This window comes from Rhinolophus hipposideros (assembly GCF_964194185.1).
Source record: "Rhinolophus hipposideros genome assembly, chromosome: 24".
Lineage (NCBI taxonomy): Eukaryota > Metazoa > Chordata > Mammalia > Chiroptera > Rhinolophidae > Rhinolophus > Rhinolophus hipposideros.
This window is the reverse complement of record NC_138070.1, coordinates 38,063,871-38,079,975: the sequence shown is the minus strand read 5'-3', so window position 1 is coordinate 38,079,975 and position 16,105 is coordinate 38,063,871. Positions and strand designations below refer to the sequence as shown.

General features: G+C 41.8%; 1 protein-coding gene across 1 annotated transcript in view; it reads left to right on the top strand.

The window, feature by feature from the left end:
• Positions 1-16,105, top strand: part of SORL1 (sortilin related receptor 1) — a 154,754-nt gene that overhangs the window by 74,387 nt on the left and 64,262 nt on the right. The window contains exons 13-19 of the mRNA XM_081037393.1: positions 606-784; positions 2,264-2,450; positions 6,231-6,359; positions 6,851-6,936; positions 11,921-12,093; positions 13,580-13,711; positions 15,747-15,838. Of these exons, the coding sequence (XP_080893519.1) occupies positions 606-784; positions 2,264-2,450; positions 6,231-6,359; positions 6,851-6,936; positions 11,921-12,093; positions 13,580-13,711; positions 15,747-15,838 (978 nt within the window). The remainder of the gene's footprint in view (positions 1-605; positions 785-2,263; positions 2,451-6,230; positions 6,360-6,850; positions 6,937-11,920; positions 12,094-13,579; positions 13,712-15,746; positions 15,839-16,105) is intronic.

Here is a 16,105-nt window from a genome sequence, read left to right as displayed (position 1 = left end):
TGGTGGCTCAGCCGCTCACAGCAGCTCACGGCCACTCTCAGCAGCTCTCGCTGGCTGCTGGCCACTCACGCTGGCCATCGGCCGCTCGCTGTAGCCCAGCAGACAGTGGCAGCACACAGCAGCCCACACCGACCTCCGGCTGCTCACGGCAGCCCAGCTCCAGGGAGAGCCGTTGTTCACAATCTTAGCTGTAGAGGACGCAGCTCACTGGCCCATGTGGGAATCGAACCGGTGACCTCGGAGTTAGGAACATGGTGCTCCAACCACCTGAGCTACTGAGCCGGCCCTTATTTTCTTTTTTCATTTGTATAATCTGTATATTTTCAGTGTATAATCTATTGCCATCGTTTTTGTTTTTTATGTTCAAATTTTCCTAAATTTGGCCAGTTGGAGCCCTATCAAGCTAGCTCCTTTTGGGTTGACTATATTAAGATCTGAGAACTTCCTTGCTTTCTGGCACAACATTAATCTTTCCCTGCTTTAGTCCAGAATCAGCAATTTCTCCAAGGAGCCCTGGTTCCTTTTATTGGTGAATGTTATTTGGAAACCAAACTTTTTTCCTAGAGACTTTCACTGTAAGGATCCTCTTGCTTGCATTTGGGCAGATACAGTACCAATGAAGGGGAGACCTGGAAAACATTCATCTTCTCTGAGAAACCAGTGTTTGTGTATGGGCTCCTCACGGAACCTGGCGAGAAGAGCACTGTCTTCACCATCTTTGGCTCCAACAAAGAGACTGTCCACAGTTGGCTGATCCTCCAGGTCAATGCCACAGATGCCTTGGGTAAGCTGCTGCCTCAGCCCTTTTCATGGAAATACTTGACCAAAGCCTCAGTTTAGATATTCTGTACTCAGAAGAGTTTGTGATCCATTAAAAAGAGATGGGCATATAAGCAGCAAGTGAGTGAGAAATATGTAGGCTATTACTTGGGCAGTTCTTGGTAAGACTGCATGCCATTTTTGTATCCTCATTTCCTTGTGCAGTGATTGGCACATGTTGAACATGTGAATGAATGAATGAATGAATGAATGAAAAACACTCTTCCAAATTAGCAGTTGTAGTTTGACAAACTCAGCCAGAAACTACTATGTGAGAGGCAGTGTGTCAAGTGGTGCAGGGTCCTCTCAGAGCTGACTAGGATCTCGTTATGATCTGCTAGTCTAGAGACGAGACATGTACGTAAGCAAGAAGAAGTGAAACTGCTTCTTTCCCTGCTCCCTTTGCCTGTCTTTCTTCTCTGTCTTGGCTAATAGTATTCCAGCTGCCTGGAATGCCCCCCATGCCACCCATTCAGTTTCCACTAGTTGAAACCCTTTTCATGTTTCAGCGTCCAGTGTGTTTGGTGCTTATATCCTAACCAGAAGACTTCTTCCCTCTTCTCTGTGTCCAGAGTATAAGCGTACTCACCTGCTTAGAATTATGAATTTATATCTGTCCTCTGTGTGCGTCATCTCTGATCAACTAGGTTATAAGTTCCTTGGAAAGAAGAAGCCGTCCTCTGCATATTTGTTTTCCACAAAGTGCACAGTTGGATAGCCTTCCAGGTTGTAAGGGTTTAATGAGTACTTGCTGATTTGAATGGTATTGAGTTGACAGTTGTTCATCGTTTTCAGGCAGCATTTAATCTGACCAAACACACGCGTGTATGTAAAAGACAAAGTACCAATATTGACCTAGGTTTACTTTGGAATTTCTGTAGATATCACTTTATTTAAATTTGGAGTGAATATGGGTAGTTGGAGTAATTGTCCAGGTTGTTATGCCGTTTCTTAGGCTCCGTCCGTGAAGATCCGGTACCTTCCAGGCAGTGACAGCGAATTGTCTTTGGCTGTCGGGCAATACTACCAGGTGTTCCCACACTGCCCTAGGAAGCCGGCAGGGAACTATGCTCCTGAGTGATACTGTCTATCAAGGATTCAGCCTTTCCCTAAGCCCCTAGGAGATGAACAACCCTGGACACCTGTTTCTAAAGGGAACTACAGAATGTGCTAGAATACATCAGCGTTTTGATAGTGCCAAAGGTGGCTTGGTCCTTCCCAACTTTCTCAGATGAACATCTGTGTTTCAGGGGGTACCATTTTCATTTGGATGGGTGTCACCCAGCCTCAGTGTGAGCTAATTAGAGGCTTGTAACAGCTTCAGAGGCCTATGTGCTTGCCAGGAAGCAGCAGGATGGTAGAAAGTGGGCGACTGGGCTGATGGATGGGTAGGATAAGAAAGCTCACATGGGCGTGCATCTAACGCTGCATTTCCTTTTCTCAGGGGTTCCCTGCACAGAGAATGACTATAAGCTGTGGTCACCGTCTGATGAGCGGGGCAACGAGTGTTTGCTAGGACACAAGACTGTTTTCAAGCGGAGGACCCCCCATGCAACGTGCTTTAATGGAGAAGACTTTGACAGGCCAGTGGTCGTGTCCAACTGCTCCTGCACCCGAGAAGACTATGAGTGGTTGGTTCTTCATCGATGCCTGGGGGAGGGATTGAGTTGTGTTTTATTCTCAGCAGTGCGGGAAACAGAGCAGGGTATGGTCCCTTCCCCCGAAGAAAGGAAGGGCACCATAGGAAACAACTATTTATTAAGGACCTTTTAGGTGCCAGGAACTGTGCCAGGCATTTTTTATATAGGTTATTCCATTTATTTCCTATAGCCATATGATGTGGTAGAGGTGTTACAACCTGGAGAAGCTGTAGTAATTTATTCAGGAATAGATAGCTCGGGGGTTTATTTCTATGAGGGCAGCCCAAACAGGGAACATACTGAAGGTTCCATTGTAGGTAACGCCTTTCCTTATAAGCCCTGTTCTAGAGGGAATTTACTTCTTTATTTGAAATGAGGGAATGTTAGTGTGTATATATACAGATGTAAATTCATTAGTCTTTGAGCAAAATATCCAAGGCACTGCTGAGAATGCTAAAATCGGAAGAAATGACATGAGCACAAATGATTGTAACCGGAGATGGAAAGCTGCAAGGACCTTGGAGGAGGTACTTTCGTTGTGAATATTGACAGGAAGGAGGAGGCTGTGATTTGCTGCTGGGGAAGTGGGAAATTTCTGGAGGAGGCACTGTTTGAGATGGACCGTAAGGAAGCATTTGGATATGTGGGCAGGAGCATTCTGAGAAGATGTAGTAGCAGTGTGAAGGCTTGCAGGCAGCGAAGTAGTTGGCGGTTTAGTTCAGATGCCTTGTTGGGTTTATGAGGTGAGGTCAGTGAGTAGAGATGAGGCTGAAAATAGAGAATCGGCAGAGGTGGAGAGCTAAGGGTACGGCCTTATTCTGTAAGCAGGAGGGCGTTTTTGAGGAGAATTGAAGATCAGAACAGAGCTTAGCTTTAGGAAAATGAGTAGAGTGCATGGGCAGTCCCTCAAGTCTGTAACCCAGCACAAAATCATTCCAGATTAAGCAGGTTCTCAGTAGAGCATGGGTATTGAACATAAACACATAATTCATTTTTCAGTAGCTGCTGAGGCACCAAGAAACTCAAGTTTGCTTTGGGAAGCACACTTTTCTTGACTAAAGCCGGAAACCTCTGATGTCTTCTAGTCCAGAGGTTGGAACAGGGCCATGTAGTAAACGTTTTAGGCTTTACAGGCCATATGGTCTCTGATGCAGCTACTCAACTCTGCCTGTGGTAGTGTGAAAATAGCCGTGGTGAACAGAGGTGACTGTGACCCCATAACGTTTTATTCACTAAAACAGCTAATAAGAGTTGGCTGCCTCCTGTCCTACACCAATGCTTCTCAATCTTCTCAATGTATGTATGAATGACTTGTTAAATGCCACTTCTGACTCAGTAGTCCTGGGAGTCTGAACCTCTGCCAGACTTTGGGTGACCCTGATGCTGCTCACCCACCCTTTGAGTGGGGGGGCTTTGGACAGTACAAGATGCACACTCCCTTGGAGAGCTCTGTGGTCTTGAGATAACAGAATAGGTGCTTTCATGGCCAAACCATAGAGCTACATGATGTTCCTGGTGATGTCGGGTCAGTGCCCCTTTGCCACCTTCTGCTCTGTCAGATACCCTGAAATAGTAAATCTAATCTGAGAGCTTTTGTTAGCCTCAGATAGTGGGAGGCCCTAATGATGCGAAAGATTATGGTGCCTTCTCTCTTCCCTCTTTTATCCCCAGTAAGTACTTAAAAATAAAACAGTATAAAAAATATGTAAGAAGATCTGACAAATCTTTTATTTTTCTTCCTTGATGAAGGAAAAATTATGCCTTTTTTCTAAAATCTATCTAACAACCACAACACACACACACACACACACACACACACACACACACACACACACACACACACGACAAGAAACCAGGAGCTGGTGTGCCTAACTGGTATACTGGCCTGGCTCCCACTGGTCTACCATGCCCTCTTAGCTGACTTGTAGAAACCGGGTAGGTGCTGAGTTTTTATTGTAGACCAGGTAAACCACTTTCCTGCCCCTCCCAGAGTTTGGGCTTTAGGCCAGATGAGATCATGGGGGTGTGATAACCCATGAAAAAGATAAAGGGTATATTGATGTCCGGCCATCCTGTTATTATTTGTCTGTTTGCTGTAGCAGTTGGAATAAGGGGCCAGCCTGACTCTGTGGCTTTTGGGAATGTTTGGTATTAGACTGTGGCAGTAAGAGGGAAGTGATCTGAAGATAGATGACAGGAGAGGAAATGAGAATGAGTGAGCTTTTAGGATCTATCCATTAGTTCAACTCCTGAGTAACAACTGCACTTGAAAGTCAGATCACTTCTGATAATCCCTCCAGACTCCACTGGGCAGGTCAGCCATTGGCCCATATGTTCCCTGATTTTAGGGGTAGGTTGTTTTAAATTTTATTTAAATGTAAAAACATTATCACAGTATAGTTGACTCTTTTACATCTTTGTATTCCCCGCATTGCCAAGAAGTTTGGCTTTCACACTCTTTGACTGCAACCCCTAGAACACAGTGCATTTTCTGGTGTGACCCTGTACCTCCACATACTTGTATATGTAGACACATACACACGTGGAATTAAAACAATAGTTTTATGAGACGGCACTTATTTTTAAGTGTGATGAGCTTTGCAGTCTTCTGCTTTTTGGGGAAACGTGGGGGAGGATGTTGATGCTGGTTAACCCTCCAACGTGCTTTCGCTGCCGACAAAGTCACAATCTGCAGTTTGAAGAAACCCGCCTATGAAGGGTGCTCTGCCATTGGAGACAAATAAGTAATTAGCTAATACCCACTTAGTCCCCCAAAAGATTCAACCCAGCTATTCAGTAAAAATTACCTGATTTAATGAATAAGACCTGTTTGATACAGTAATAAAATGCTTCCTTCCAAGCAATGCTCTACAAAGTGCTAAATATGGCTTATGACATAATGTACACACAAACCACTTTGCCCTGTTAACCCTTTTCATATAGTAGGTGTTTAATAAATAGTTGTTGAACCAAGTAGAGTAAATGAAGCCTTTTGTGTAGAGCACGTCAACCTGGAAAATCCTTTTGAAAATTATGAATTCATAGTTTGGGTAGGGCCTTGGGAAGTTTATAGTGTAGCTGCTTAATCTTAGAGTTGTTCAGTGCAGCTGAAAGAAGTCATGTAGTTAAGGGCATAGCTAAGAGTAGGCCAAGGACCCCTGCTTCCTACCTTGCCCCTTGCGCTGGGTATTTTAGCAGAGATGTGGCTCCCAAATTGCAGAAGTTCTTTTGGGCTGAAGCATTGTGTCCTGAAGTACAGGATGAGGCACCTAAGGTGATTTTAGGTGGTATGTGGACACGGTCTTAAATAACATTGGTAAAAAAAAACCCCAAAATCCTTGGTTAAAGAAAAAAGGATTATTCTTTTCAATTTGTCTTTAATTCTTGCAGTCATGTCAAGGGCAAAGTCTCACTAGGTGCTAGCAATTCTTTAACATTTGCTAATCCCTTTTAACAAAGAGAGGGCAGGCCCAGAGTCTTTGGATAGGGAACTGGATCTAGCTAAAAAATTTAATATTATTTTGTTTTTGGCATAATGATTTGTGTTGTTTTTGTTTATTTATGGCATATGATAGTGGTTTGAAACTATGATTCTGATGTAAAGTTTCTTTTGGAAATTTATTACTGTAAAAAGTGAGCAGTCTTTAAAGGGACATGTTAATTTATGATATAGGTGGTAGTAGGCAGTATGGTGGAAGTTACAAGGTTTGGTACTGAAATGCCTGAAGTGTATAAACCAGCAGCCTTAATAAACCCTGATTGCCTTTTCAGTGACTTCGGCTTCAAGATGAGTGAAGATTTGTCTTTAGAAGTTTGTGTTCCAGACCCTGAGTTTTCTGGGAAGTCATACTCCCCTCCTGTGCCTTGTCCTGTGGGTTCTACTTACAGCAGAACAAGAGGGTATGTCTTATAAAGGCTGTCATATCAGGGTCACAGCGGGGTCTGCATTTGGTGTAAGCACAGAGGACCACCTGGGTATCTTTCATACTCCAAATGCTAGAATTCTAAGTTAGGTTCCTTGGGCAATATTTAAAATTATGATGTTTGCAAATTCTTCCACCCTTGGAGAAAAAAATGCAAGTGTATAAGTTTCTTTACAATTCTAGTCATATCTTAAGTCATACATTTCTACAAGGACACTTCTTGAGAGGAGTTTGTTGAAGAGATATGTAAAGCTCTTGCCCAGGACAGCACTCCAAATTATCTTGGCTGCCTATTGTAATTATAAACAGAACCGATTCAGAATGGTTAAACATCCTTCTTCCTATTCTATAGGGAAATGAATAGATAAATTCTGTTATCCATGGGCAGGAAATATGCTCCCAGTTACAAAGCCTTCATGACTATTCTTTGAAGTTTCTGACCTCTTGTTCTTGGGGTGGGCGTGACAGCTATCGGAAGATTTCTGGGGACACTTGCAGTGGAGGAGATGTTGAGGCGCGACTGGAAAGAGAACTGGTCCCGTGTCCCTTGGCAGGTAAGACACGGTTTCTTCCCTTTGCCTTCTCGGGTCTTTGTTGAAGCATCATTATTATCTCCCCCAGGTCCAGTCTTGTAGCTCTTCTAACTTCGTGGAGAAAAAGAACAGAAATTACAATTGTCACAGAGCTTCCTAAGCTTGGGATCCAAACTAAATTTATTTACAGCCTTATGACTTTATAGGGATGGAAAATATTTTTTGAAGAAAATCCCCTTTGTTTATTGAAAAATGTTTATTTAGCATCTGTTGTATTCTAGGCATGGGAGGATGAGGGGTGCCCAGAGGACTTTTGTGTGTTCCTTATCTGTTTGTCATAGTTGAATATAAAGAGAGACTTGTAGATTTGGGGGAAGTAGTTAAGTGGTCTATCTTAAGTTTTATAATAATAATTATAAATAATATTTTAATAGAATTTTACACATTTGAATACATATGTTGTCATTTTCCATATGTTGTCATTTTAATTTTTATGACTACCCAGTGGAACATATTATTAGCTCCATTTTTTTGTTTAAATATGAGGAAGTATGTTCAGAGGAGAAGGTTAAATGACTTAGTTAAGGTCACACCTGGTAAGTGACAAAGCTAAAATTCAGACTGTAGTAAGCCCATGCTCTTACCTAGACATCACCCAAGTTGTAAATAAATGTCATTCCCATTATCTTAGATGGTCATTAGGCATGCTAAGTAAGAAAAACGTCTTTGGAGTGAGTGCACATATTATAAGGTATAGCTTGTTCCAGACATGTTTTAAGTTGATTTAGTGGTGATGGCACATTTTGGGGTATTTGTTATATACAAGGTGTGATAAAAAAAAATACGGTGAACGTTTAAATGAAAAAATTTATTACGGTAAAAGACATTGCTCTTAATCCCCATCAAAATACTCCATCTCACTTCGAACACACTTATCCCATCGTTCTTGCCACTTCCTGAAGCAGTTCTGGAAGTCCTCTTGCATGAGTGTCTTTAGTTGCACTGCTGTGGCTGCCTCCATGTCCTGAATTGATTCAAAACATTGATCTTTCATGGTCATTTTGACTTTGGGGAAGAGCCAAAGGTCGCACGGTGGCAGATCTGGTGCATGAGTTGGATGAGGACACAACATAATGTTTTTATTTGACAGAAATTGCCGTCCCAGAAGTGATGTGTGACACAGAGCGTTGTCATGATGGAGGATGATTTACAGCACACTTTAAAGCACTTTCTCTCAACTGTAAGGACGGGTAGCTTACACCCAACTGACTGCTCCGAACAAGTTGAAACTTGTCACACATTGTTACTAAGGTTCCACGTGCTGCTTCCTGTATCGAATATCCCTGCCTTTCCGTTGGATGGCACTCGGCAGCAGCATTCACTGTAGTTTTTTTTATCACACCTTGTACACATTAAATTATGATTTCTTAACCAAGAGTTAGTGTCGTAGCATCTTCTCTTTCTTCACTCTGTTTGTAGTTCTTATTCATGTAGAGCTTCCTTATTCCCTCTGAGCTATTTGTCCTGCTCATACAAGTCATTGAAGGTGAACGATTCGGGCTGACTTCCATCAGCAGTGGTGTGGCCTGATGGAACAGCCATAAATGCCAAATGAATCATGAGAGAAGCATGTTGTCCTCTGCAAGCAGGGCAGAGTGGCCCTCTTGTTTGCTCACTGCTTGCCAGCTTGCTCTGTGTTTTTCATGCTGAACTCATTACTCCCTTAATTTAATCTTCCATCATTACCAGAGTAATTAGCCTACCTCACTGTGGAGACTTAAAAAGAACATAGCTTCAACAGATTCTCACAAATGAGCAGACAGGAGTCAAATATTCCCTTCACAAGAACTGTTATTGATGAGGGTTTGGGTTAGTAGGGTTTGACTGATTGCCCTTAAGGGGCTGGAGTACATACTTTTGTAATAAATGTTTCTGAAGATAATTCGGCAAGGGACAAAACTGTTTAAAGCCATTTAAACTGATAGGAAAGCTATTTTCTCTTCAGATAGAGGAGAGGATAGAACAGGGAATGAAGTGGAAAAATCTTATTTGTGGTGTAGGCTACCTCCTAAATGTTTAACAACAACAAAAAACGTGGAATGGAAGGCAGGGATATACTGATAAAGGAAAAGATGGCTTTATAGGACTGGTGGGCCATAACATCTTTGCAAAGATGAGGTGATCTGTGCATCTGGAAGTTTTTTTTGTTTTTAATGATGTAGTTTTTTTCTCCATTTATAATTACTACACTAACACAAATTTCTACACTGTGCTCATATATTGTTGGAATTGGCTGAGAATTCTTTTCCTTTTGTAAGTTAAGCATTGTGCATGGAAAGGCGGAGTGTTTCTCTGTATCTAATCCTAAGGCAACTATTTCTGGACTCAGGCTCTACTGTAAAGGTATTAGTTGGTTAGAAGGAAAAAAAAAACACCCAAAAACCCAAAGCAACAGAAAGAGGTTTGTAGATGTTAGAAATGTGGGGTGAAAGGCTCGTGGCTGAGAATGTATTCTCTGTGGCTCTGTGTGACAGCTTTGGTGAGAGTCCTTGATTTCGATGTCATTTACAAGCTCGGCTGTTTTCATCTTGACTGCCCCCTTTACTGGGAATTACAGGGGGAAGGTTTTCTTGAAAACCAAAAGGAGAGATTAGTTATCATGTGGTGGTAACTTAGATACTTTTGAAGAGACCAGAGGAAAAGAAGGCAAGCTTACCTTTATTAAAAATTGTAGGTAGATTTATACTACTCTGCCATAAGAAAAGATGAAATAGTGTCATTTGCAACAACATGGATGGATCTTGAGGTTATTATGCTAAGCGAAATAAGTCAGAAAAAATTGAGAACCATATGACTTCACTCATATATGGGATATAAAACTGAAAGCAAACAAAGGAACAAGACAAACACAGAAACAAAAACTCATAGACACAGACAGTAGTTTAGTGGTTACCAGAGGACAGGGGAGGGGGAATGGTAAAAGAGGGTCAAGGGGGTCAAGTATATGGTGATGGAAGGAGAACTGACTGGGTGGTGAGCACACAGTGTGATATATGGATGATGTAATACAGAATTGTACGCTTGAAACCGACCATGTTTCCCCGAAAATAAGACCTAGCCAGACCATCAGCTCTAATGCGTCTTTTGGAACAAAAATTAATATAAGACCCGGTCTTATTTTAGTATAATATAAGACCGGATATAATGTAATGTATTATAATATAAAACTGGGTCTTATAAAATATAATATAATATAATATAATATAATATAAGACTGGGTCTTATATTATTTTTTGCTCCAAAAGATGCATTAGAGCTGATTGTCTGGCTAGGTTTTATTTTTGGGGAAACACAGTATGTAATTTTAGTAACCATTGTCATCCCAATAAATTTAATAAAAAGAGAGTAGAAGAAAATTTGAGAAAGGAAAAAATAAAACAAAATGAAAAACAAAACCAAGATTTATCACCTTTTAAGGCTTACAATATCCATATTTTGTAATACTAATAAATGTGGTTCAGGCACAGAAAAAAAAGTAGTAGGTAAATTTATATTTTGGCGCATTATCTATATTGAAGCCTTTATAAAGCAGGTGGCTAGTACATGTTAATTCATTGAATGAATGGAATGAGAGATGGAGGGGGAAAAAAACAACAGTAACTATCCACACATTCAGCAAAGGGATTCAGATTGGCATTTGGTCCCATATGCAACATACTGTCAAAATGGTACTTTAGACATAGGGTGTGTGTTGCTCATCTCCATTCCCGTGGAAGAATCTGGGTGTTTTCCAGCCTGTTCCCTAAGTTCAGAGAGCATTTGTTCTTCTGCTTACTTGTTATTTGACATGAAGTAAGTTTCTTTAGACACTCTGGGCGTCTATTTCTACAATTTAAAAAATGGCAACGTTAATACCGTGTTTGCCTGAAAATAAGACCTAGCTGGACAATCAGCTCTAATGCGTTTTCTGGAGCAAAAATTAATATAAGACCTAGTATTATGTTATATTATGTTACGTTATATTATGTTACATAAGACCCGGTATTTTATTTTATTTATTTTATTTTATTTTTTTGTAGACCCGGTCTTGTAGTAAAATAAGACCGGGTCTTATATTAATTTTTGCTCCAACAGACGCATTAGAGCTGATTGTCCGGCTAGGTCTTATTTTTGGGGAAACACGGTATCTGTATTGTAAGAGGCAGCATTGTGTAGTGGTTAACACACAGATTATGGATCCAGGCTGCTTGAGTTCAAGTCTGGGCTCTGCCACATGGTACTTGTGACTCTGAGTGAGTTACTTAACCTCTCTGCTGCCAGTTTTCTCATTTGTAAATTGTGTGAATAGTAGTTCTTCCATTATACCGTTGTTACATGGGTTAAACAATGCCTGGTACACAGTAGGCACATTGTGTTATTTGAAATAGAAATAGAAGTTTTGTGAAAATTATGTTGTAAAACATTTTGTAATTCGTCAAAAACAAATGGATTATTATTGTTTTGAAAATATAGGTTAGTATAATTGTCATGTGCCATTGTGAAAAATATAGAACAGGTGAGCAAATAGACTAGAAAGCTTAATGACAAGTCCTCAGTGACTAGTAGTCTCTAGTCCACAAGATTGTGGTGCCATGTGATGCAGCCATATGATGAGGACACATTCTGACTGGTGTCATTATTTTGTCAAGTAGGACTAACAACTTTTAGGCAGAGCTCAGAAGGTTGGATGTTGGAGCATGTCTTCTGTGAGATCTGCATTTTTTTAAAAAAGTAACAAATAATATACTTGGTTAAGTATCACAGGAGTTTCCGTGACTCGTCCAAGGCAGAAATGTGATTTTGTTACACACCTTCTAAGTCTGGATACCTGTGCTCTTTCACTTGATTTTACGCCATGTGTTAGCGGCTCTGAAGTTTGTGTGTGAGGAATAAAATAGGCCAGACATGCTGGGACCTCTCTGGCATCTCCCGGATCTGCCCTCTGTGTTGTTTTGTGTGTCTGCAGAGGAGAATGAATTCATCCTGTACGCCACACGGAAATCCATCCACCGCTATGACTTAGCCTCAGGGGCCATCGAGCTGTTGCCTCTCACTGGGCTGCGGGCAGCGGTGGCCCTGGACTTTGACTATGAGCACAACTGCTTGTATTGGTCTGACCTGGCCTTAGATATCATCCAGGTGAGTCAGCCCTTGGTCTGCTCCTGGGGGCTGTGCCGTGCAACTGCCCAATCTTGAGAAACTTCTTTCAGGCCTAAGGAAGTGGGTATTAGAAGTTTGAAGCCATAGCTCATCTCAGGGCTGACTGGTGAAATGTTTCAGTTTTCTGTTTTAGTATTTTCTTTCCCTGCCTACTTCTGTCCTTGTAGGAAGGACAAAGAGAGCCCTAAATGTGCAGTCTTGCTTATAAACAAAGTTTCAGTTTTCCTGCTTGGAAGATTTTAGGTCTAGGAATGTAGGATTATTAGTCACTCCCTCTCATGCCACCTGCCCCTTAGTATCCTTCCCAAGGCAAATAACATCACACTTCACTTATCCGTAGTTTATGTAATTATCCACTTCAGTTATTCTGAACACAGTCCAGAACCAGGAAGGGAGCTATAAAGATCCCCACACAGGCCAGAGAGATAGCCATACGCTTAGACTCATGCATTTTATTTTTTTTAAAGGTTTTATTGGGGAAGGGGAACTGTGTATTTCCAGGACCTTTTTTTTTTTTTTTTTTTTTTAATTGGGGAATGAACAGTAGTGTGTTTTTCCCAGGACTCATCAGCTCCATCCAAATCAAGTTGTTGACCTTTCCATCTTAGTTGTGGAGGGCACAGCTCAGCTCCAGCTCCAGTTGCCATTGTGAATTGCAGGGGGCGTAGCCCACCATCCCTTGCAGGAGTCGAACCAGCAACCTTGTGGTTGAGAGCCCACGCTCCAACCAACTGAGCCATCTGGCCGCCAAAGAAGCTCTGCGGCAGCTCATTGAGCTCATTCTAGCTGCACAGGGCGCAGCTCACTGGCCCATGTGGGAATTGAACCTGCATCCTCGTTACCCAGACCTCGCTCTCTAACCAACTGAGCCACCCATCTGCCCCAGACTCATGCATTTTAAAGAGAGCCATTTGATCTTTAATCCTTTTAGAAAAGTAATTCCAACACGTTTTATCTGGACTTTCAAGCCAACAGAAATTTTACAGTGCTAAGGTATTTAGGGGGTGGGTGGGTAACAGTGACTGCCGAGGGTAGTTGTCCCAACAATAGCACTTGATGGCTAAGAGCCTCTCAAGGGAGGAAGACTATAAAAAACAGACATAAGAGCTTAAAATTACTGGTCTGGCTTCATTTATTTTTTAAAGCAAACAGACTCATGCATCTCAGTTATCTCTGACCTCGTTGTGTTACAGCATAGATCAGTAGCCAGTATTTATCATAATAATGCAGAGTAATATAAATGATTAAGTTCTGTATAGTTATTCTGCTTCAAACGGGAAGCCATAATATATTTTAGAAATACTTTTATTAAAAACCGGCTTCATTCATCCGGAAAGTTTACTAATATAAAACATCTCACCCCTTGCCAGTCAAGCCATTTGAATAAAGGGTTCCCATCCATGGGACTGATGTGGTAGGAGGTCACTTGTTCATTTCATAGCATTTCCTCTTTTTCTTTCTTCAGCGCCTCTGTTTGAATGGGAATACAGGGCAAGAGGTGATCATCAATTCCGGCCTGGAGACAGTAGAAGCCTTGGCTTTTGAACCCCTCAGCCAATTACTTTACTGGGTGGATGCTGGCTTTAAAAGGATTGAGGTATGTGTTCCCCCGCTGTCTTAATTGCATGAGCAGGGGGAGCTTCTGAGCCAGCTTTGACAGAGGTAGGAGGTAGTGTGACATACTACTCTGGGATTTCTCAGAATTCTGGAGGGACCAGCTGAGCGTCTGGAGAAGGATGAAAAGGGAATAGTCTCAGAATTATTTCTTACTACCATGTAGGTCCTTGATGAGAGCTGGATTCCTGAATCCATCAAACAGATTTCATTAAAATACCTAAAAATTTGTATTTTGGGTGGAAGAAACATAGAATAGTAATAGTAGTAGTAGTAATAATAATAATAATAATAATAATAGTAATAATATAGCAGTTTTATAATGCTATAACATCAATACTCTGGTATTATTGTAGTCGATTAGAGTAATAATGACAATATCATGATCATCGTCATCATTATTATTAATGATGATAATGAGTACTTAGTATGTACCAAGCCCTATTGGAACCACTTTGCAGAAATTATTTGATTCTCTTCTCACCATAGCCCTGTCAGGTAGGTGTTCTTACTACCCCCACTTCACCTATTTGCAGCTTAGCTGCCGAGGGCAACATGAGAGTAATAAATGGCCTCTAAACCACCTAAATTATTGTCTTCAGGAATATAGGTAGTGGCTCCTGAAAGTTCCAGCTGAGGCCCTGGGGCACGGCCTCAGCACCTCTTTGTACTGATTCTCTGTGGAGGCAGATATGTGGGTCAAGTGGGAAGCAGAGTAGAAGGGGAAGACACAGAGAGCCAAGCGAAGTTGCAAGACAAAAGCCACAAACTTGAGAGATAGGCCTCGGTTCCATCTTTATTCCGGTAGCTAAGTTATGTGGGCTTCAGTTTTTCATCTGTAAGATGAGATTCATTCATTTACTGTCATCTGACCAGTGCTATTTGAGTGCATGATATGTGCCAGGTATGGCTTTAGCTTCTGATGGTACAGCAGTAGGCAAGACACACAGGTTCTGATAGAGAATCAATTTTAGTAGAGAAGCAAAATAATGAAGGAATAAGTCAGTCAGTTCTGTCGGTGGTAAGTGCTGCCAAGGAAAACAAACATGGCAGTAGGATCATGTGATTGGGCAGGGACAGCATTAGAAAAGGTGGGTAGAGGAGGCGTGTTGAGCATGTGACATCTGAACCAAGGCCTGACTGAGGAGAGAATGTTAGAGTGTAGGGCAGTTGAGAGAAGGGAGTGAAAAGATGCAGAGTGCCTGGCACCTACTTAGCACTGTGTTGTTGGTCTTGTTATTACTCTTACTCTCTTTTCTTTAATTGTGTATGGCCTGTGCTCTGCTAGGTGCTAGAAAGAAGCAGGCAGAGCTCAAGTGTTCACACTGTAACAGGCTTGATGGGAAACCAGTGCACCACTCATACTGCTTGCATACAATGATGTAAGGTGAGTCAGTGATGAAAACCAGAGATGCTCAACGATCAAGGTGGGTCAGAAGAGTTAGTGGGGGAAGTCCTGGAGATGTGTTCTGAAGGGAAGATAGGATTTGATTAGAGAGCAGAGGACAGGCCCAGGAGGGGACATGGCAAGAGCAGACAGGAGTGAGTGTCAGGCTTAGAGACCGTGAGGAGACCAGTCTTGCTGAAGTCATAGAAGCCGAAATGGAAGATAGAGAATGTGGGAGCAGTCCGTGGAGGCTCTTAATTGCAAGGTTGTGACATTGAGAATTTGCTTTGTGGACAGCGTATGTGACTGGAGTCCATTAGTGACTGGAGCATGGAGTAACATAGGCGGGTTAAATAAGATTGAGTATTTTGTATAAATCATCATGCCCTGGGAACTGGGGCACAGGTGGCTTCTCTGTTAGATCATGTGAGAATTGTCACATGAGCCAGAGGAAGGAACAATTCATTCTGACTGGAAATAGGGGCAATCAGTCTGTAGGGGAGTCCGGTAGCCATAGAGGGCATGTGTGTAGGCAAGAGCTGAATAGGAGACTTTGCAGTGTGGGCCTTTTAAGGCGCTCAAAGCCATTTTGGCCTTTCTCTCTCTCTCTCTCTTTTTTTTTTTTTGTCAGGTAGCTCATCCAGATGGTGACTTCAGACTCCCGATTGTCAATTCCTCAGTGCTTGATCGGCCCAGGGCTCTGGTCCTCATGCCCCAGGAGGGGTAAGTGTGGCCTCAGTGGAAGTTAGTGTGTGTCACATGCTGCAGCATACAGATTCTCATGGAAATGCAAACTGGTTTCTTGTTATTGTGGTTGAAATAATCTATTAACAAAGAGTTTGAAACCAGAGTCTTGATCCAGTAACTTTTCAATAGCAAACATCAGAATCTCTTTGCGCATTCAGAAGTCTCACATCTACGGGGTATTTCTCCAACAAAAGGTAATATTAAAAGTCTCTCTGTAAACATAGTCAGGCCTGGTTGGATATT